This window comes from Lineus longissimus, chromosome 8 (assembly GCF_910592395.1).
Source record: "Lineus longissimus chromosome 8, tnLinLong1.2, whole genome shotgun sequence".
In the NCBI taxonomy this organism is placed as follows: Eukaryota; Metazoa; Nemertea; class Pilidiophora; order Heteronemertea; family Lineidae; genus Lineus; species Lineus longissimus.
Genome location: NC_088315.1, coordinates 3,501,139 through 3,523,639, shown reverse-complemented (window position 1 = coordinate 3,523,639; position 22,501 = coordinate 3,501,139). Strand labels below are relative to the sequence as shown.

At 41.5% G+C, this 22,501-nt stretch overlaps 2 protein-coding genes and 1 long non-coding RNA gene across 3 annotated transcripts in view; 2 read left to right on the top strand and 1 right to left on the bottom strand.

The window, feature by feature from the left end:
• Positions 1–852: 852 nt before the first annotated feature.
• Positions 853–3,147, top strand: LOC135492706 (uncharacterized). The gene is made up of 3 exons (XR_010448103.1): positions 853–1,698; positions 1,999–2,064; positions 2,470–3,147. It is a non-coding gene; the product is annotated as an uncharacterized LOC135492706 (long non-coding RNA).
• A 1,171-nt stretch (positions 3,148–4,318) lies between these two features.
• On the bottom strand, positions 4,319–14,639 carry LOC135492513 (uncharacterized). The gene is made up of 3 exons (XM_064779027.1): positions 14,353–14,639; positions 7,620–7,713; positions 4,319–5,453 (listed from the first exon to the last, which is right to left on the bottom strand). The coding sequence occupies exons 1-3, from the start codon at positions 14,365–14,367 to the stop codon at positions 4,981–4,983; spliced, it is 582 nt and encodes a 193-aa protein (XP_064635097.1). The 5' UTR covers positions 14,368–14,639; the 3' UTR covers positions 4,319–4,980.
• Positions 14,640–20,497: 5,858 nt separating this feature from the next.
• Positions 20,498–22,501, top strand: part of LOC135492651 (uncharacterized) — a 38,595-nt gene continuing 36,591 nt past the window's right edge. Inside the window, exon 1 of the mRNA XM_064779216.1 lies at positions 20,498–21,799. Within this exon, the coding sequence (XP_064635286.1) occupies positions 21,745–21,799 (55 nt within the window). The 5' untranslated portion in view covers positions 20,498–21,744. The remainder of the gene's footprint in view (positions 21,800–22,501) is intronic.

Sequence of the window (22,501 nt, the reverse complement as noted above, 5' to 3'; positions counted from 1 at the left end):
TTAGTCACCTAAAGATGGCCATATTAGTCCCTCTAAAGTCCCCCTTTAAGGTGGCAGTCCCTCTATATCTACCGGGTGGCTATGGCGGGCCAACAACTCATTCCGTCGCTGAACAGAGTTACAGAAACGAGAACCAGAGCTATTGGAATATGTAAGAAGCAGCAACCTGGTGAGAGAGAATTCACTTACGACGGATGACGCTGAAAGCCGAAAGGAATGCGACACCTTGAAAAGGAAGTTGCTTTGTAAGAACATGAAAATAGCAACATGGAACGTACTGACACTACTTTAACCAGGAAAGCTAAAGGAGCTGTGTGATGAAGCTACTCCTTATCTGCTGGACCCATATCTGGACGCTAGGGCCCAACGCGCCGCGTAGCGGCAAAAAAGCGAAGCTGGCGAAACATTTATAACGGGTCACCGTCACTTATTATTGGACTTATAGCGCATTTACGGGGTTGCAACTATTTTGCTTTATAGTGTCACCAGGAAAGAAAAGCATGCGACCTAAGGCCGATCTATTTGTATAAAGTGATAATTGGAAGGTATATAGTAGGAAATATCAATAAAATAATCATTCCATGTCGTCTTTTGAGGGCATTTTTGATTGTAAAAAATATATGTGTACGTCATCGTAGTCTCTGCAATGATAATTTTATCAGAGCAGTCTCGTGCAAGTAGAAGTTCTTTACCTATTAGTTCTTCACTTATTAGTCTCAACGTCTGGCGCAAAGCCAGACGTTTTCCATTACGATTTCACTACGATGTTTCACAAGAAGGAGCAGTGCGCGAGATATGCTAATGAGCAGACTTCCCTCGCTTGAGTTTTTGAAGAATGTTCCATATCGCGCTAAGCTCATCACTGCTGATTATGACAGGCGTGCAACGGTAGGTATCTGCTCCCCAACTTCCACCCTAATACCGCCCATACGGTACAATAAGTTACCATTTGATGGGAATGGGACAATGCCCTCACTGTGTATGGAGTCATAGGGATAAGAAGACATTATTCATTAGTGTTGGTACAAGTGATTTTGCCTAAAAAGCATGCGCATTCAAAAAACAAAATATGCAATGTATCACGTACATGACCATGACGACGTGCAGAAAGTGCACTGGCCAGTGCATACCCTATGGCTATGTGCTAGTAAACATGGTAAACATGAACAACGTCATTATTCATCGGCTGTTCATTTTACTCCGAGCTTTTTCTGAAACATATAGCCATGATGATTAGGCCTACCATGTACCATGACCAATAACAGCACTAGATCATGTAGATGTCAACAAGTTCACATGAACCGTTTAGCCCGCATGGCGCATGTGGCGCATGCGTCTAAACCAAAGCCCCAAAATCACTTGTTTTGGTCTATTTCACTTGTGTTTACAACTGTTCAATGGATTTATAGTTGAATGCGATCAAACTACGTCTTTTCAATCGTGGATTGTAAATTTAACCCCATGGGCCTAGGGAAGGCCCTATAACAATACTTTCGACACCGTGCTCACTGCTGATTCTAAAATGCACCACCTAGTCAAAACAGGACATATGTTCTTCTAGGAATAGATCTCTTTCCAATATTTCGTCATTCCACTATCGTCATCACCTCATGATACTTTCATTGACATTACAGGCACACATCCACATAGCACTCTTCAAATCATCTACACAGTGGTTATCCAACTAGGATTATAAAGGTAATTTCTTAGCCCCGCACAGTGGGTTTCACTCTTGATAAAGGGGCACTATTGCTAGCAGCTAGGTAGGCAGGATAAAGTTAGACGAAGTAGCCGATAGGGGTCTCTTACCCCTCAAAGTCCGTCACAACTATTCAAGCTTGTACAAGGAATACATGCAGCGCTGACTCTAACAAGACCCAATGGGAATGTCGCACAGTCATCTGTCAAAAACAAGACCTATGTTGTAGTATGATCTCTTGCCAATATTTAATAATTGCACTATCGTCATCACCTCATCATACTTCATTGACATTACAGGCACACATTGACATCGACCACTGTTGCAATCAACGACACAGTCGCTATCCAAGTAGCATTGTAGAGGTAATTATCATTTTCATACCTCATTAGCATGTGAACCAATCGCGTCGCGTCCTTTGCGATCACGGCAAAGCCTCATGGAATAATGTCTTTCACTGTTGAATAATTTTTCATATTCCATGCCAACAACTTCAATTTCTTCATATTCCATGGCTAGAAGTTCAATACTAATATAATATCCAAGATAAAGTTACAAGAAGTAGTCAATAGGGGTCTCTCACCTCTCACTGTATGTCCACACTATTCACGCTTGTACGAGGAATACATTCAATGCTGAATCTAACAACACCCAGTGCCCTTACTCTGTATATTAGTCACTGGAAGATGGCCCATTTCACTCCTTGCTTCTACTTCACCTATAGTCTCATTGCAAACGCCTCAGTTCTATGATATCACATTCACTTTCAGCTGTCATGCAACGCAACAACTGTGCTATCTGCCATCGCACATCAACGAAGAAGTGCAGCCGCCCACATTCCACCTCACGTCTGTCCGACCAGCTGCAATCCTCGAGGACGCCCCACTGTACCACGATTTCACTACGATGTTTCACAAGAAGGAGCAGTGCGCGAGATAGGCTAATGAGCAGACTTCCCTCGCTTGAGTTTCGGAAGAATGTTCCATATCGCGCTAAGCTGACCACTGCTGACCATGACAGGCGTGCATTGGACTGGTACAGGTTGGAACTGAACATTGAATATGCTGGTGGTGACGCTTTCTGATGAGAAGTTGGTCGTGACTGATGCAGTATCCTTGGACTTGTCAACAGCATCGTTCAATCATTGGTCTCTGAGCTGCCTTGATTCTGTACTTACCCAAATACTAAGACCAAATGCCTGTTGACTGTGCTTTAAGAGAGACTGGCGCCATGCCTAGAGATATGACTGACCCCTATTGGCAAATTTGTATGACTTTATCTTGCCTACCTAGCTGCTGCCTATAGTCTCCCTTTAACTGCAGAACACTTCAAAGTCGATAAAATGCCATGTTCCACCTTTTAATGTGTTCAGACCGCCATTTTCAAAATAATCAAATCAGGACACTGCCTTCTAGTCTCATAATAAATTTTGCTTTCCTCAATAATAACATTTCTTCTTCTTCAATGCTTTCATCATTCCAAACTTCTCCTCCTCTGACTTTTACAGGGGTACAGTCATGGCAATCAAAACCCAAATACTGAGACCAAATGCCTGTTGACTGTGCTTTAAGAGAGACTGGCGCCATGCCTAGTCTCTCTTAAAGCACAGTCAACAGACACCAACCCCCTCAGACTCAGAAACCACAAACGCCCAACCCTTCCTGCTACCTTAATACTTCTGGATACCAAACACCAATGATTGTTTAAGACCCAAGCGCGTCAGTGCAATATACACCATTACAGTGAGGACATCTATCATTTGCATGATTTACTAAACGTCTGACTGGGTGTCTTCACGGAGCTTGGTTTGCCTCTCTTTCGATGCGCGCCAGTCATTGAGTCAACCTTGCCGGGGAAGATGTCGCTCTCAGTGTGAAACTCTCAGATGGTTTTTCGTGAGACGTTTCGCAGCCCGACCACACCGAGGAGATAGCCACCCTCAGGACAATTACGCAGCATGACGAGGAGGAGATTCTTTCAGCCCTTAGTCCAGACTGCGGTTTCACACCGTGTTCACAAAGGTGTCTGATAGTTTATATTATGCCTAGCTGACTTTGGCCGTTTTCGCCGCCCGATCTCTTGTCGTTCTGTTACATCTATACTTGCACAGCCAGTCGGGCTAACACATAAACAAGAAATGAACGCAACTAGGAAGTAGTTTGCAACTTGATAGTATAGTTTTGGGTGACTACTCTCCCTGGTACACTCCGGACGCAGTGGACCGGCTTCGTCCTGTCGCCATGAAGAAGACAATCAGGATGACGAAATGGACTGCATAGGAGTCTATCACTGGTGGCTCCATAGTTCTTTAAACGTCGAGCAATGATGTCACCCGTGGTCATCGGTATCGTGTTTTTACACTGTGGTGCATATTTTACCTACCAACTGGTGTCGTATCGGTTTGGGTTAATTTGAACCCTTTTTTGTAGGTGATCTGACATGTCCATCGGATGTATTCTGGTTTCGTGAAATATGCACCACAGTCAAGAAAACCCACGGCGGTAAGGAAGGTTACTGTAAAGCCGGCACTGCAAAGTCATTAAACCTTTCAATGCTTTATTCTATGCCATGGTTTATTGAATGAACTTTGCAATAACGAAAGGAACGCAAACCACGATGTAAGGAATATCATTTATTCAAAAAATAACTAGAGATAGCATCGCCGGATCAGGCGCGTTATATTACGAAGTCATTTCATTCCATTTCTTTTTTGGTCGGTCACGAGTTCGGGCTTTATACGTTGTAGCACCTCGGGTGCTTGTTAGGGAATAACCTAACATGCCAACGGACATTATATATCTGTATCGAAGAGCCTGAAGGCACGACCTTTAATTGTTATATAACAAGACAGTGTCTCAGTGCAGATCCCAAAAAAAGTAAAATACTTTTTGTTTTGACCAACGGGCGCAGAAAGCCTTGTTGGATTTGCTCTCAGCGATGCCGGCAGGGTGGTGTTTTTAGGGATGTGACAGAATATGCAAGTCCACATTGAATGCACGCCCCTATACACTAGGTTTTAAGATTAAAGCTGACATGTTCTGAACGAGAGACTCTGTATTTAATATTTTCAACCAGAAGATGTGACTACATGTAGTTGGCAGAAGCACGAACCTATAAAGTATTTGTCCGTGGCAGAAGTAACCATATTGACCTTATTTTGATTTTCAACAGTTCGAAAAGAGTTTATTGCTTTCGTAGCAAAAAGATTCCGTAAAATCGTACTTTGTCGTCACAAACAATTGACATCAGCAAGATATTCGGACACCTAAGTTTCAAAATATCTACGACTCAGAAACGCTGCGCTTCTTTTTGCCGTAAGCAGAGTGCCAGCCGTTTCGACTGCGCTTTCCGTACGCGCCGTTCCATCCATTCCCGTGACGTTTCTCCAAATCTAATGTGCGTTTCCTCGCCGCCATGAGCGCGCGTAATTCATTTGGCGATTCGTCCAAGTCGCGACCGTAATTACCACCCCAGCCGTTTCGGTCTACATTCGTGTCGCGCTCGAGAGATGCACCGTCCTCGCCTTCAGCGTCCCTTGCGTAATTTTCTTCCTCCAAGTCATCCGGACCCACCATCCCAGCAAATCTTGTCGCCTCGCCGCCCCGCTTGTTGAATAGGTCCTCCTCAAGACCTACCCGGGCAGATCGAGATCGCTTTCCCCAGCCGAACTTATGGTTGTTGTCCTTGGACCGCTTTGCTAAACCGAACGCCATGGTTTGGTCATCACGCAGGCTTCCCTTGGACTGGTCTTCAACTGGAAGTAAAAAAGGAAATACGTTGTTAACGGCGTGGTTGGTATTTTCCAGTGTTAAAATAAAATGCGTGCGTTGACAAAACGGGTATTAATACATTGCGAATGCCCGGAAAGGAAACATTGTAGCAGTCCATGTTTCTGCGTGAAGGTGGCGCTGTGAAACGAACGCTGTGAGCGCCACTGCAGCTGCACACGCCTAGGCGTATTTTGTGTTCTTCTAAATCCGGTTCAGATATATTGATCGTCTCTGATCCACAATCCCTGTGAAAAGAGTCGATTAATAGCGTTGAACCGGATCCGGCAGAAAACAAAATACGGCTGAATAGTGCCGAATTCTTACACAGTGCGATAAGCAGACGGTGTGCCCTTCCGTTCGAGCCAGGCCCTGGAGGGCCCGAGGGTACAGAACTACCATTTTTTGTATCCTGGGCTTAGGGAGCGGAAGAAGGTGATTCTTCCAATATGGCCTCGAGTATCGCTTGGGTAAAGTGTATCAAACATGCTTAGAGACTTGGCTTTTGCTTGATATACATGGTATGATTCTTGCAAGACGGTTTTCTTTCAGACAAATTCACATCTGTATTGCAGAACCTCGACGTCTGATACGATTCCAAATCATCGTATCTCTTGTTATCTAACGAATCTCTGATTATATCTAAAAAAAGCGGCCATTTCGTCGACTGTAGTTTATTGGTCATTGATTCGTCGGGTCGATCACCGCCATTTTGGCTTGAACTTGGAATCCTGAAGCAATTTTCCAAGCTCTTTCGATACAAGAATGCCAATTTCAAGTCTTTACATTTTGAAGGAGTGCTAATTGCTTAGGAGTTCTTGCCGAAATGGTAATGACATCGGTCAACCCTTTATCCGTTTTGTCAACGCCTTTTGCGAAAATCTTTATTTTGGCGCAGCGCAGCGTAAAATGTAACAGCTTTTGCTGCGTGCGTTTACAAATCGCACTCTGACGGTTGAGCTTATGGCCTATGAAAGCTTGCCTCCATGTAAACAATAAGAAGACATAATGAGTATTAGCCAGGGTGGCGACGAAGAAAAAAGAATGCTGGTTGTCCGCCTATATTAAGAAATAGCATTATCTCAAAACAGGTACACATGAGTTAGGTAAACTTGTACACATAAGTAAGGTAAACTTGCACATCAAGTTAGGTAAACCAATTAGTGAGACTGATGAGGATTGGCTCTTTCCAAGCCATTATAGCGAGCAACGGCAGCAGGACATGCTTTTGCATCTAATGTTTCAATAATTTCTCAGTGCTAGCGGTATGCTCGTACATTTATAATGTCTATTAGGTATGAGAAAGCCAGAAGACAGACTGGCATTCTTTCGTTTCTTGGATGATCAAGAACAAATGCTTGTTCCTTCTCCATGGATTCCGCGGTGTCGGTGTGAAGACGTCCCCCTGAAAAAGTGTCCGGCCCTATTTCCTATTCTGACAACTTATGGTATATGGAACGAAAAAGCCAGTGGCAATGCACAAGCTGGCCAACCCGCGCAGACACGCAGATTCTACTCTATCCTCGAAACAAGTGTCCTGTTGAACTATAGGCTGTAACCAGTCATTACCACAACAAGATATCAACCTGCCCTGCATTGCGTCCGTTGTGTGACTGAAGGTCACCAAGCCACTCCTAATGCACTTGGTCTAGGAAAAGTAATGGGTCATCTGAATACCAAGGTAAACACAGGTAGTAAGTGGTCATCTATAAGGGTATGTTGTAACGAGTCCATTTCCACGAGACATACCACATTTTGTCAAGTGGCCACAAGTCCATCGAAGGAATACATGTATCACAGCACCGGAGCAACGAGTCGATGTGTCTCCAAAACAAATCATGTGCGAATATAGTCACGCCATTCTCATATTTCTTCAATGAGAGTGCCACTCCCTGTCACGCCAGTTGTGATTTTCACTTCTGTCTGCGAGGACTGTCTCTGAAAAGCTTTGTGATGACCATTCAAAAAATACTCATGATGAACTTGGGGCTTCCTTGCTTTCAGTATTCCCAACAGGTACCGGCGGGTGTAATGTTTCAGTTGTTTCCAATATCGAAGTGTTTCTATATTATAGTGGACAGCTAGAGAGACTGTTACTTTAATAGGGGGAATAACCTACAGATTCGCAAAAATAAGAATCAGTTTTCGCATACCTGCTGTTACTGTGAGTGTCACTGAGACGAGGAAGACGAGGACACACAGGACGCATGGGATATCCTTGACGAAGCTAGACGCCACACGCTTTATCTGAAAAGAAAAGAAAATACGACCATTAGAAGCGGCAGCCGGAGCAATTGCGTTCCAAGAAAATTTCAAAACCTTTGTGATAGAACAGCATAACAGAAGCAAATGTATGTCTAACCTGTGAAACCTGTGCGTCGACAAAACGGACATGCTCAGGTTGAAAGTTGACAGGGTGAGTCTTTGCAACGTGCGTCGACAAAACGGACATGCTCAGGTTGAAAGTTGACAGGGTGAGTCTTTGCAACGTGCGTCGACAAAACGGACATCATCTAAGGTTGAAAGCTACATACGTTCAATTTGATATTTCGCCTCACAATATTTGAAAATTCGAATCGACGTTTCGATCAATAACAATTGGCTGTGTGTCCTACTAACTGCCAGGTTAGGAAAGTGGCTGATTTTGTCGCAATGATAACTGACATAACTGGTCCCATTACTGACCATGGACACGGCGTCGATTCAGTCAATAAATCAACCACCTGTCTTAAAAATCACTCAAGACTACTATTAGCGCGTGTATTAGCCCATCATAGCACGCGAACGATGGCCATCTTGTCTTATCACAGTGCAGTATATATATACTAAATATGCTGGATGGATTGCGAGAGGTACAAAGCATGATACGCACGTTTTGTTAATTCTGTTTTGTCAACGCATGCAAGAAGATGCTTTTTTGGCGTTGTGGCTTCATACTTGGACAATTACAGTTTTCCTATTTCTTCCAGATTAGTGTTTACTCCGAAAAAAGGAACAGACACTAAAACAAGTCAAATTTGCACCTTCAGTTTGTTTCAAGCCATTCAATTAAAGTGAAAATGCGATTACGAAAACTGTTTCCGTTGATATGACATTATTGGGAAATTGTTTTATTTTTGCTATTAAAATGACACCGAGAGTTAGAAAACGGACATCGTTTCGTGTGAAATTGCGAATTTATATTAGTAAATTTATTTATTCACCAAATATAGTACGTTAAGAGGACAATTTATCAAAGATAATGTGGGTAGCTCAATTAAAATGACAACTATTACAACTGCACGCTTATTTAGACAACGAGATTCAATTTATGAGATCATTAGAAAATCGACGACGATGAAAAAGAGATAGTCTCCCCACGCTAGCTTCCGATTCACGTAACTGTCTTTACCACGAACTGTTGTTTCAACGAATTACTCATGTAAATAAGATGCACTTTAAACATTGTCGGTTGGTCATAATACTTAGCTTTCATGATACAATCCGGCATAATCAAGTTAGGTACGATGGCTACTCCGCCATTGATAATGTCATTTTGGTTGCAGAATTTGGACACAATTGAATCGACAAAAAGAATCGATAATGGGCAATCATCTAAGATTCCTGATTTCAATGAACACCATTTTGTAGTTCATCTCACGTTCCTGAAGCACGAAAATACTCTAAAACATGTGCTGAACAATGTAACTCTGATTGGTAGCGGGAGGTCAGGTTCAATAAGTCGATTGCATTGACGAAGAGAGATACAAGTTGGATAATACAGAGAAGAGAAAAACAGATGGATAATACGCCACTGCAAACCAGCTTGTTCATTCTGTGCATGCCGATTTTATCGGCGATGTGCACCAATCCTTAAGTTTCCTCCTTCGAGGCGGACGAACACGGACGCACAACGCCGAAAGATCGGCATGCATTTTGTTAAGCGTTCCAGCGCTTTGTAGAATGTAGATGTACCAGCGCTTTGAAAGCGCATGTCGTGAATGAAGAAGGTTTTACAATGCTGGAGTACTTCCCTGATCGTATTCACACCGATTCGTTTCAGTTATAACGTTCCTACTCTCTGTCTGGGTGCAATGCAGATATTTAGAAAAGTTAGAAAGTATCGTCAGCAGACACGTGGAAGCCCATGGTGAAATCGATCTAAGAGAGACCAACACCTCCATTCACAAAACCGCATACGCCCAAGCCAGATCTCTAATTGGCGATAAAATCGTGATATCTCCTCGAGGGCATCCATTTTCAACAAACAGAATTCATTACCATTTCCTTCAACACAACTTGCGGATATTAGGTTCGAGGTATGCCTTTGAAGGAATCACGACCTTCAAATAATGCAGTGCGCACGGTAAATATTTAATGGAAGGGCAGCGATGGAGATTTGGTGCGTTTTGAGTACACCTATGCAGAGAATATTACGCCAAAGTGAACCAAAGAATCTAAATTATTTTCTTAATTGATACCACTGTCTCATCACACCAGCCCCAGAGGTGGTTTTGGGACAACGAGCCAAGCAGCGTGACATGCTAATCAAAATTTAACGGACCCATGCACGTGGACTCCAATAGCTATTTTCTGTATTTCTTGACAGTCATAATCAATTGTTACATTCTTCCTTGGTTCGCCAAACGGGTGACAAAAGTGAATTGGACGCCCTGTTTTGCAGACGATCTAATTGGATGTTGTAGATAATCTGCGATGGAGAATTCCCCCACCTCCGTTGAAACATGCCCGACAATCAAACTGAAAAACAAATTTTGTTATCACTCCCAAGCAATTATTTCTCTCTTGAAGGTAAAAACAGGGAACATCTTGAAGTGTCAATATTTGTTCCGCTTAATCTAAAGTGTAAACCAAGTATTCGATTGAGCTTTAAGGATGTTTAAAGGATTGTCGTGTTTGCTGCCTGCAGCACTTCGTATATTGTTCCAAATGGGGAAGATTTACACTGAGGTTTGAATTTTAGGGAGTTGAAGCTAAGAACAGACACATGTATGCATCACCAAAGAGGATGTTTGCCAGACCGACAACTAACTTACTAACCAGCAACCAGCATACAGTCTGCAGATCGACAACTAACCAGCATCCAGCAAAGCACATATGGTCATCACTGTAGCTTGCAGAACGTAACATGGTTTGCTCAGAAAACGCCGTTCAGTTTTCTGCATCTCACCACACCCTCCGTAGGCCTACATGTATGTACCATGTAGCGTCATATACATGGCTAGATCCTACATTTTACGCTTTGGGACATCGTAATTTTTGATGAGTGGACTTTCCATGTATGAGGTACATGTACGTGTATCATTCCCTCGTTCATAAAAAAAAGTTCGACATTACTTGGAAGAGTATCGGTTTTACGATCTTATAACGCCTCTGAAAGACATATCAAATTGCTCTATATAATTTCATCATTGAAGTATTCAATCAAAAGCTCGAGCCTTCCGTGTAGTATTTATTTGCTTTTAAACCCTTGGTGTTTTTCATTGCACATAAACACCTTCCTGTCTTATCCAGAAATCAAATAAAATATTTGTATTGGGAAGAAGGTGTTTTTTCTAGAATTTTTCAGCCTTGTGTACTATCTACAAAAGGTGTGAGTTACTTTCTACTTGATCATCGGTCTCTGGCTTGACAGCTGTCTGGTTTCTCCTTCCATGAACTACATGTAAACGCTTCCAATACCATATGTCGCTATAGATTAAAGAGGTTTTTTTCCCCAATCATGCTGCCCTCCCTCGAACGCCCTCCCAATCTGCCATGGCGTCAAAGAGGCCACTAAAGATTCAACGGATTGTTCCTTCAGTTGAAAAGAACCTCACAAACCTAGGGAAAGTCGCTGCTCAAGAGCCCCAAAACTCGGGTTGTCATTGTGTAACATCAAAGCGAATGACTGATCAATGAAATAATATCTTGTGTCTTTCCACCGATGCATCTCCTGGGCGTGTTACCAGTGTCTGAGTGGAAATCAGGTTTTAATTAGTAAGTCTAAGAAAAACGTGTTGCTCCTATTTCAGTTGCATGTTCTCGACCGGTGGAATCAGCAACAACCAACCGAGTTGCCCACCTCTCCGAACCAAAGCTATCAACAGATAGAAGCATTACCTCCACACCATGACTTTTCAATAGGAGAAAACATTGAAAAACGTGTCAATCTATCTTTAAGCGTGCCCAATCAATGATGGGAAGCGCTCAGAAACGGAAACACTGAAAAATGTTACACCGTGTTGCGGTCCCTTGCTGGTTTCGCCAGGCTTACGAAATGCTACGAACGACCAAGTAGAAGTATGTAAACGTATTTTGTCTCAGGGTATGATTTCCAAAAAATGCTTTAGGAGCGACACTAAAAATGAGCTTACATGGTCTATCTCATTTTTAATATCTTAACCCGATTAAAGTATCGGTAAACGTTTCCGAGCATTCAAAAAAACAACGCTGGAGTTTAATGCTATCAAGAAAAACTCGATTAGAACATGCTGAAATCGGAACAAAAAATGTCTGACAAATTTTTCATTTTTCATTTTCCTCCAAAAGAAAAAGCACTCAATGTGTGGGAAACACGTCTATTCGCGTAAAAGTACAGTTTCGTGTCGGATATGTAGGTACCCTGGAAATCCTGACGGCCTGAAATGATCTTTTCGAACTCTTTCGAGGGTTTGTCAACATCGAAAGGAACTCAAAGCACTTTTTCTTCTGCACTGGTGTAGGACATGAACATTACAGGTATCATAACTAATGCAGTGGCATCGAAATTTTATGATGCTGGGCCCTGTGTAAAATACTTTTGAAAACACGTGTTTGCGGCAGCATTGGTTATATACATCTAGTTTGGTCCAACAGTAGTTCGTTACGTTGGCCCCTAGTAGTTTTGTCAACTCAGTAAAGATGTAAGATGGGGCGCGAGATTGATGCAGCGTTCTCCTCACGATAACCGTGGCAACAAAATCTGACATATTTGTGTCTTTTCGTGCCATCTACTTGTACAAAGCTTCGCCTAGAGGCGTGGTTACCAGAGTTATAATCGTGTTTGTTAAGAATATTCCGAAAAAACTTGCAGGAGGAATGTCTCTAGATACTAAAAATATTGGGCAGGTGAAATGTTTCCAAGTATACAATGTAACCCCACCCAGTTCTCAGATCTTTTCTCGTATTTCTCTCAAAACGTTTACCGCGATCGTGTAGAATACTTTTTTTAGAGGTCATGAACAACCGGACGTTTGCAGCAACAATTAGGCATTGTTTTGTGGGTTTATGCTGTGGTCTTCAAATTTATGTATAATCTTGATTATGGAAATCATCACTAAGCTTCCGCTGCCAAGTAACCTATAATACAGTTAGCATTTTCCATATGCCAAATTCCACAGAAAAAGGGAAAAATCAAATATTCAACGAACTTATCAGGTTCCGACGATTCATGACGCAAGTTTCGACAATACGGTACACTCGGACAGCGCTTAGTATTCTCGCGCTAGGACTTCATTGATCCTTTCCGTGCTAAAATGACGAATTACGTGTTTTTCTGCTATCAAAGAATCGAAACAAAGTTGGAAAAATGTCAAAAAGTTTCTGAAAAGCAGTTTACAATATGTACTAAACAGGGCAAAGTTGTTCAAAACAGCGTGATGACGACCAATGTCAAGCGTGGTGACGACCTGCTTCTAAATGAATATCCCATGCCAACCAAGCAGAAAAAGAAGAAAATAAAAAACCTTTTCAGCTATTTTACAGACTCAAAAACCTTAATCTCTAAGAGTGGCGAATCACGATCAGTTATATCTAATGACTCTGACGAAATGCCGGAATATCTAAGAACCGTTAGATATTGAATATAGTAATATTAGCTGGGGAAGATTTGTCGATAAAAGTCTCCGAAACAAGTGTTATATCTGCCACATCTGACGATGAAGAAAACTGCAGGCGTCACTATAGTATACATGAGAAACTAAAAAGCACACTAACTATTATTTTCAGCTTTACCCTTAACTTGAAAGGCGAAGCAACATCCTTAACAAGCTTTGCTTGGGTACAATGAAGCGTATGATAAAGAATGGTTTGGCATTTGACTAAAAAGATGAAGAAAAAAGGTGTTCAAATCAGTGCGAAGAAGCCTAAGAAATGAAAAAAGCGCCAGTGAGCAATCGTCTACAAACACTTAACCCAAGCTTAGAGCGGAATGAGAGGCTGTTTTGTATACCTCATGAAAGAACCTTGAAATATATCGATTGAACACATTTTCTCTTTTTACCTCGGAAAAACAAAAATGAAATGAGATATGTATATAATAATGTACCGGTATAAACACCCTTAGAAATAAGGGGTTTTGAGAAACGTTTAAGGAACCTATTAGGCTTTGCGCTTGACCGACACAGTATGCAGTCCCTCAGAAATCTTCCACGAAAAGGAAAAATCATCAAAGGCTGTCCTCTGGCCTTGTGGAAAACCTCAATAGGAATTTCCATTTCCATGAAAAATTACTATACCATACAAAAAGGGTTCCAGCGTAAAACCCCAAGGTGCGCATTGGAGCCCTCGGAAGAGAAAATGTGCTCATTAGAATCCTTGAGGTGCAAAATAGCACCCTTTAGAGAGGTGCTCCTACTGTGACACCGCGGAGCAACCTTTTGGAACCCTTAGGGGTCGCATCTTTGTCTTAAATGTTGAAAAAAATTCAGAAGCTCAAAGACCTTCGTTTTTAACAGCAGTAGGCCTATCATTTGCGACGACACCAAATCTCACGACAAAATGCATGATAAACAAAAGCACATCGCCGATATCAGCCAACACAATCGAACTATCGTTTAAAATTAAATATAAGACTCCATGTTGAAAAAGAAAGATCTTGAAACAAAATTTCATGATCGCCAACATCATAAGAAGTTAATATCTTACCTTCAGCGAGTCCATTCTCTTCGAATATTATTTTCTTTGGAATCTGGCGAATTGTTCCACTCCGGCAGAAGTCTCTCCTCTGGATGGTATCGTAACTTAACAACTAATTTCAAAGTTCCATTGCTTTCAAGGGCAAACTTAACAAAGAATCCTCGAGGAGTCTTAAGGTTTTTACCTGATGATTGCAGAAGAAGTTGTTGGCAGTTAGCGCGTGGTTGCTATTGGCGTTTGCGGGTCTTTGCTGGTAAGAGTGCTATAAATACGAGCCGAACGCCTCTCCACTTAGATGCGAAATGAAGGAAGAACTTGAGATTCGTGATATGACGTCACATTGGCTCGGCACATACATTAGGCGGAGATACAGGTTGTCCTGGTGAAAACCGGCGTTAGACATGAGAGTTTTCGGGCCCTGACAAATTACCTACAAAAACTGTAATGACTTTAGTAGCGTTTTCACCAGAAGTGTATCCCTTTTAACAAAAAAGCCAATAAAATACACTATAATGTTTGTGGTTAACCCCGCACAATCCTATATACTTGTGAATGTAAAGCCGGTATACTTGAGCATTACCCGTATACGTCTGGCCACGTGTGACAGAAAGTTGTTGAGACGAAGAGTTGTCAAGAGATACTGTAGAATGATTAAGTAACTTTAGAAAGGCGTGCTTGACCTTCCGACGGGTACTAATGTTGACTAATATTCATTCAGAGAAGCACCTACCAGTATCATCAAGAGACCGTGACGTGTTTGTTTGATCTATTCGCGTCATTAATCTCAACCAAGTAACTTTGCTCTGATATTGTCAGAGCAATAGGCCAGCATCATTTCGCTTGTTTTACTTAGCGTGTCGTCACAGTTCTGACTCTTTAAAATTCAATAAGATTTTTGAAGTTGACCCTTCACCGTTGCGAAGGTATACGTGGTGGAGATAGGTCATCAGATAAAGGGTTGGTTGAGATGCTCTTGGGATGATTAAGTAACTTCTGAAAGGTGTGCTTGACCTTCCGACTGCGACTGATGTCTGCCTTAAGGCTGGCCAAACAGCGACAGTCGCGGACAGTTCCATCCGAACGGTTATTGGGGAGACGATGTTTTGGTCAATTTGTTTTGGTTTCTGAACGGAAACAAGAAGTAGCTTTATGTATCTTATCGGAATCCTATAACATGTTTTGTTACGAATTTCACATCCGAATTCTAGATACGACGTGTCAAGGGTTTTTTAAGACATTTTTGATTGGTTGACGTCATCATCAACATCTATTATGATATGTAACACCTTAAAGCTATTTCTGGTAAAGATTTTGTGCCTCCGGTTATTTTAAAGTATTCTTTCTGTACCAATTTAATTTCCTCTTCCGCATATGCCAGGGGATGTATTATTGGTTTTTCTTTCGACCACTGATACACCTTACATGTACCAAACAAGCAAACTATAATATACAAATAAATATGAAGTTACAAAAACGTTATTCCTGTATCATCAGTCTTGTTTCCTCATTGAGGTTCTTGCAAAAGTTTAGCGGGCGACATGCTCAGTTCATTTGTCGCAGTTAAACCGGGGATATTCAAATGTTGAAATCGGTCACGCAGTTGACAAAATATGAAAAGAATGTAGACCTTCTTTCAAAGCTACTACATGTACTCCTCCTCCTCCTTCACGTGACAGACAGCTACGCATTGTAAGTTGTTCCGCTTTGTTCAGCCAATGCTGCAGTGGAACACAATAGAATCGGGCCAAGGTTATTACTAAGATAGGGGTTACATATAGGTGTCGGCCTGAAGCCCCTTTCACCAATAAAAGTAAACAAGGACATTCCTTTGTGTGTCACTGGTTTATAGCGGAACAGCTTACATGTATAACGCGTATATACCGGTAGTATGTCACGTGAAACACCAAAGTGAAGCACTAACTGCTAACCTTTAGCTTCTCTCTTTGGTCACATATTCCAATGTGAGGCACCGCAACAAATGTGTCTTTCACATTCTTGTTGGACCTGGGTCGGGCTCCCTGTGGTCACTGGCCGTATGCCCCGGCACTCCCCATCTCAAGAATAACCAGCCCAGCCGATGAAATCTCACGTAAATCGCCAAGAATGAACAATTTGTTAGTTGATGATATTGGGAATAGCCCACCGCCCACTGCTTGATGTGCCTGTACCGTCTAAAGTGGTATTTTCGCAAATTAGGTTATTTCTTCTTATTGTCGAAATCATTGCAATGATATGTTTCATGTATGCATTATACTCCTGTTTATCAATCCATGTAGGTGTGTTTTGGTAGCATGCATTTTTATACTGACAAAACAAAACCCGGAAAAAAGATGCTCTACGAATGTCTCACCCGTCTCTTATCATAATGATTAATAGTGCTGGTTTAATGGAAACGGACCATTCCGTTTTCCTGACTATCAATTTTCCCCATCTGCTCAGTTAAACGGCGAGATACGAATAGGTTTTCTGGACATTAAGTTAACGGTAAGTGAAACAACAAACATCCGTAAGACGTACATGACTGCACGTCGTCTGGGCCGTAGAAAGCAGTCAAAGTCAAAGTCCAATATCTTTATCGAGAGAGGGACTGGTACTTTACATCTACCTACACAACCTAGACTCCTTGGATCTCCTATATGGTGGGGGACAACCACGCTATAATATGATATATGTGACCTCTTGTCCTCGTTGACCAGATGCCTTCTTAACAGACTGGTATCTGAGCCGGTCACCGGTCTTGGATCAAGATGGATACCTTTGTGAAATGATATATCTTCTGACGGCAGATCGGATGTAACTTTCTGTCACTCCTGTCGCCGACTTTGATGTACATTTCAGCAAGCCTTAGAAGTCTCGCAGCCATTGAAGCCTATGAACTGAGACAGTATTGATCACTTCCTCTGATATTATGACAGGGGAGTGTTTATAATGCGTTTTTATAAGGTGGGTTTTCGCATACGATTCCTTTTGTGAGATTTCATTTTGTTTCCGGGAGGAATTGAGGGAGCCGACTGGTGACACAATCGGTATAGCTTAGGGACTGATACCTCACAATCTGTATTGTTATCTGGGGCTGATAAGGTAGACCAAAGCCTAGGCTCTTTGACCGAGAATTTGGCCATATTCTACAGTTCAACCTGAGCAGTATTTGGTGAGAATATCAATACCGACAGCGACCAGTGAATCAAAATCTTCTTGCAATCAGTACTATTACAAAATGTCATTCGTGATTTTATTAGCTTTTTTCTGAATACTAACACAATCATTATCTCAGACCGTATACGTCCTTGAATAAAATTACTTAAATTGATTGAAGGTAATACACGGTGTAGCTGTTTTTTTTCATTCTGAGTATGTTTTGTCTTAAATTGATAAAAGTACTTGTGTATTACTTAACACGACTTCTTGCATGCATCCACAGGAAGGTGAACCAGATAGCGGATCTTAACCGATTCATGTCAATATTATAGCAGGATTTTAATTGTTATTCAATATTTAAAATGCCCTTGCATCCAAGTCCTTGTCGAGATTAGATGATATAGTCTGATTTTGTCACTCATTATAACACAGCCTTTCTTCTAGTATGGACCGAGAGATTTGTTAAGCCCGGGAAAACATTGAGAGGGTGTTTATTTGGCCGAAAAACCTCGAAAGGTTGTCAAAAGCTAGAAAAAAGTAAGATAGCCGTGCAGCTAGTACCGTGGTCAAAATCACGGCGTTATCTTCAAATGTATCCACTAGAAATGATGAATTAAACCTCCCTGATAGCATTGTCTGTTTTTACCTGCCGATCATTGACAAAATTTATTCATAACCAATTTGCATCAATTTTTCCTTTTTTCAATCTATTGCCGGAGGATCAAACTGATCCGTCGATAATGGCGACAAGGAAGCACAAGCTTGAGCTGACGTATACTGAGAAAAACCCGGTTGTCACAACTGGGCTTCGATACAGATCTTTGATTGGCAACTTCATTTTTGTGGAATTCTAATATTCTAAGCGCTTAGAGTAACCCAGTAGCTAAAAAAGCGCTATATAAGACAAGATCATTATCATCATATTGATATTTTTTTCTGACAGTGCACAAAAGACTGTGACCAACGTTGGCACTTCATTTCCCAAGCATTAGCACTCCGTAACACCCAGTAGGTTTTCGATTAAATGAAAAAGTTCTAAATGCTTTTGAGATTCTGAAAAATCTCTGTTAAATTTTCATTTCGTTGAAAAAGCCCAGTATATTTGTGTTTGCCGAAAAACCTTCAGGGAGACAAGACCACTAATGAATATTCATAGGTTGGACGGTCGAGGCCTATCAATTAGACGAGTGCATGTTTTTAACTCTCAAGTACATATTTGGAGAGGTATTGAAAAAATATTTGTTGTGGCAAGTCTACAGATATAAAGAAATTATTTGATGAAAAAATTAATTTCGAATTTTGCTAATTTGGTAATAGGGGGCGTGTTTTGAGATTTTTCTGCCAGTTGGCTGAAAAGAGTTGAAATATCACTGTCTGTCTAATTTGTCGATTATCAAAAAATTTCCGTGGTCAACTACCAGTTTATTTTTCACCATTTACTTGCCCGACTGTCCGGAATATCATGTCAAAATTTCAGATTCACAACCCCACGCAGTATTTGATGCGTCGCGGTCAAACATTGACAATTTAACTGCTAAAAGGCTTAAAAAATCAATGGTGTCTTGTCTCCAGAGGGGTTTAAAAGGCAGCTTAAAATATCGCTATATCAGGCCACACGACAACATTTTTGGAATTTTTATTCTGTACTCATCTTCATTCAGTACAGAACAACCTTCTCTGTAAAACTGACTACAGGATTAAGAATACAATTCTTCATATTCCCCCGAAATAATCTGGACCATGTTTCGTACCAGAAAAACTGGCAAAAGACGCAACAACACCTCAAGCATTGAGATCTTCTTAATCTTCGCAGAAATAAAAGATCACCCACGGCTATTGCGTAATCTTTCAATTTCTCATTTTTCCCCTCTATGAATTGCTAATCTCCGTGTGGTGATGAATCTTTGGAAAAAGAAGCGCCTGTTACAGTTACATCGTCCTCGTCATGGCCTCTCGAAACAATCCGGTGCGTAAGATTTACTTAAAATTGCGATCGCGTTTATTTCAACAGCGTAGCTGGTCATTCCGCCATGGCATTTTCCGCCAGAGAACATCAATCTATGAGAATGGTCAAGGCATCGTCTGTGGAGTCCTCTTCCGCCTTACCAGAAACCTAAAGGTTGCTTGTAAGCTCGAGTTGTGAGCTGTCATCTGTGGCTTTAGAAGATGGCGTGACAGAGAATCTGCCACCATTTGGAATGGTGTTTTTGCCATCGTTGCCATGACATAAGGTTAAATCTTGGAGTGTCTCGCCAAATAGTTTTTCGAGTTTTATTTTATTGTGGGGCTCGTGTGATTGCATTCCCCAATGGCTTTCTACCCCCTTTCTTACTCCTGTCTATACCTACCCGAAGCAATTGCATTTCACATGGCTTTCTGAAGGATGTGGCATGGCAACTGCATGTTGCATTTGAAGATGGCGTGATGGTGAAATGTGCTGCTGCAGCCGCTGGAAATGTTGCAAGGGCCTTCTACGAGTAAGCATTGAATCCGTCAAGCTTCCAATGACATGAACGAAGGGATGACGTTGCCAGTTAAGCAACCCAGCCTAAACTTTTTCGAGATAGAGCGGTCACCTATTGAGCTGGTTCTACCAGGGAATTCAAATGTGATGTCTGACTGTGGCAATTCCACGGTAGAAGTCTACCAACACTGCAGTTGTGTGAGCCTCATATTACAGGATTCCTGGTGATTATAACACTATGCATTATTATTTAGATAACCGCCATTGATTGTCAAGACGTTCTGTTTACAGACACTCAACAGATGCGATCTCTTTATCTATCGAGACAATCGATACACTACGTATGTGCAATATAAAACTGCATCACTGGAATTAATATTTGATGACATTGTCGATTCAAGCTCACATTAAGTATATGTAAAGCTACCAATATCAACGATAAGTAAAACTATATACATGTATGTCAGAATATCATCTGCCTGGGTTCGCCTACAGCAAACACAGCCGTTCTCTATAGATACTGTTTTGTTGCTTCCACGAAACATTGCAAGGCGCAGCGGCAATTCGATCGATCTTTCAGGACCAATAATATACACCCAAAGCCGCCGACTCGATTCACTTTCGTGTAACAATTTGCTGTGGACATCCAACTGGTCTAACTATCGGCGTTCTCGTTGAGTTATCGTCAGCGGTTTGTTTTGCACTTATCGTTACAATATTAGCTGCTTTACCATTCTTGTTTGCGACGATGTCACTGTGGACTTGGAGGATGTTACGAACAGCGGCAACACTATCAACCTTGGATTTTCTTTTTCTGGATGTGTTGTGGCTGTAGCAATTCACTAGATGAAGGTTGTTGGAAAATAAGATGCTGCCAAGTGCGTCAAACCAGTGTTTTTTATAAGACTCTGGTTAAACAAACAAAACTTAAGCCGTCTGTGGACATCCAACTGGAGTAGAATAGTTGTCGTTCTTGTCAAGCGTCGTCTACTGCATGTCGTCAGTCGGGTTATCGCTCCGATTTTATTTTGCATGCGGCGGCCAGTGCTGGTAGTCACTTCTCTGTAGTCTACTCAAAGAGGCCGTCAGATACAAGTCGTCACTGCTCTCTATGGTCTATTCAAGTGAGGCCATCAAATACAACTATTCGCCACTCATTTCTATGGTAATCTATTGCTTGTAACGCGAACCAGAACCAATAGTCGTTAAGCGACAACTTAAGCTCGATATCGAAAGTGGTTGAGTGGAGCCGATGAAATGATTCTGTGTGGCTCCATGTAGAGAAAGAAAGATTTGACTGGAGTAAGGACTCGATGTTAACATGCTGCATGGTTGTGAAATCTGGTCTCATCCGAGTATAAGATAATTTATTACGTTTTCTTGCGCTACGCGAAGAGTACTTCGATATACGAACAGTATATCAACGAGAGGCTACATTTCCGTTGAGTTGACGACAAGTTTCACTCCATTCGAAAATACGGCAAATAAGATTGTGTTCACCACTTTCCCTAGTCTTCAAGTGTGACCATCAAATACAAGTATTCAGGTCTCTCTATATGGTAACTGTATTGGTAGCGAGCCGGAACCAATAGTCGTTCAACGGCAACCTAGGACCGATATCTTAAGTGGTGGTTAAGCTGAACTGATTCTTTCTGTGGATGATACTTACGAGACAGTACATTTTGATTGGTATAACACTAATACAGCGAGAGGACTGTATTTGAACAGTATGCATATAGCTCAAAGGAAACAAGTGATCTGGATGCATCTTTATCATTGAATCACTGAAGGAAGAAAGGATGCGATTTGAGAACCCTATCCCCATCCTGTTAACAATCGGAGCGGCTATCATCGGTGAGTTTTAATTCAGACTAGTAATCATCATCAACATCATCATCATTATCATCATCATCATTACCGGCGTCGTAACCCAATTGGATTTTTGCCTGAGGCTATACTGTACTCCTGTTTGGCGTCGTTTTCTTTCCCCTTGCATTAGACACTCAAGTGCAAGGAACCACGGCTTTTAGTCTCACCCGACAGAACATGCATACGTTGTTGTATTAGTGAAATGGCTTACTCATTGTAGGCAACCTGGACTAATAAGTTTAATGACCCACGGGTCTTCATCTACATCACCTTCAGCATAGCTTGTAAATTGCAAACAGGCCAAACTGGGCTAGAAACAGTTACTACATGCATGAGTGTACCATGGGCAATTGAACCACATACACGTATACAGCAAAAGTTCTGATATCTTAAGGATCTACCCCATTTGTTAAAACAATTTAAAATTGAAGTTGTATTTGATAATTTTTAATTGTTTCAGTCCCGTTCGCACGGAATATTAATTTCAATAAAGCCTTTGTGCAAACAACAAATACTACATGCATAAAATGTAAAAGTTTCAGCCGAGTATAGCGTGCATCTACGGCCGGGAAGAGATTCGCGTGTTTTTTATAACGATTTTTATACCTCAAATAAAAACTGCATTTTTACAAAAATATGGATATTCATTCCTGAAATTGGTCCCGAGAGGGAAAGTGCACTTTCGGT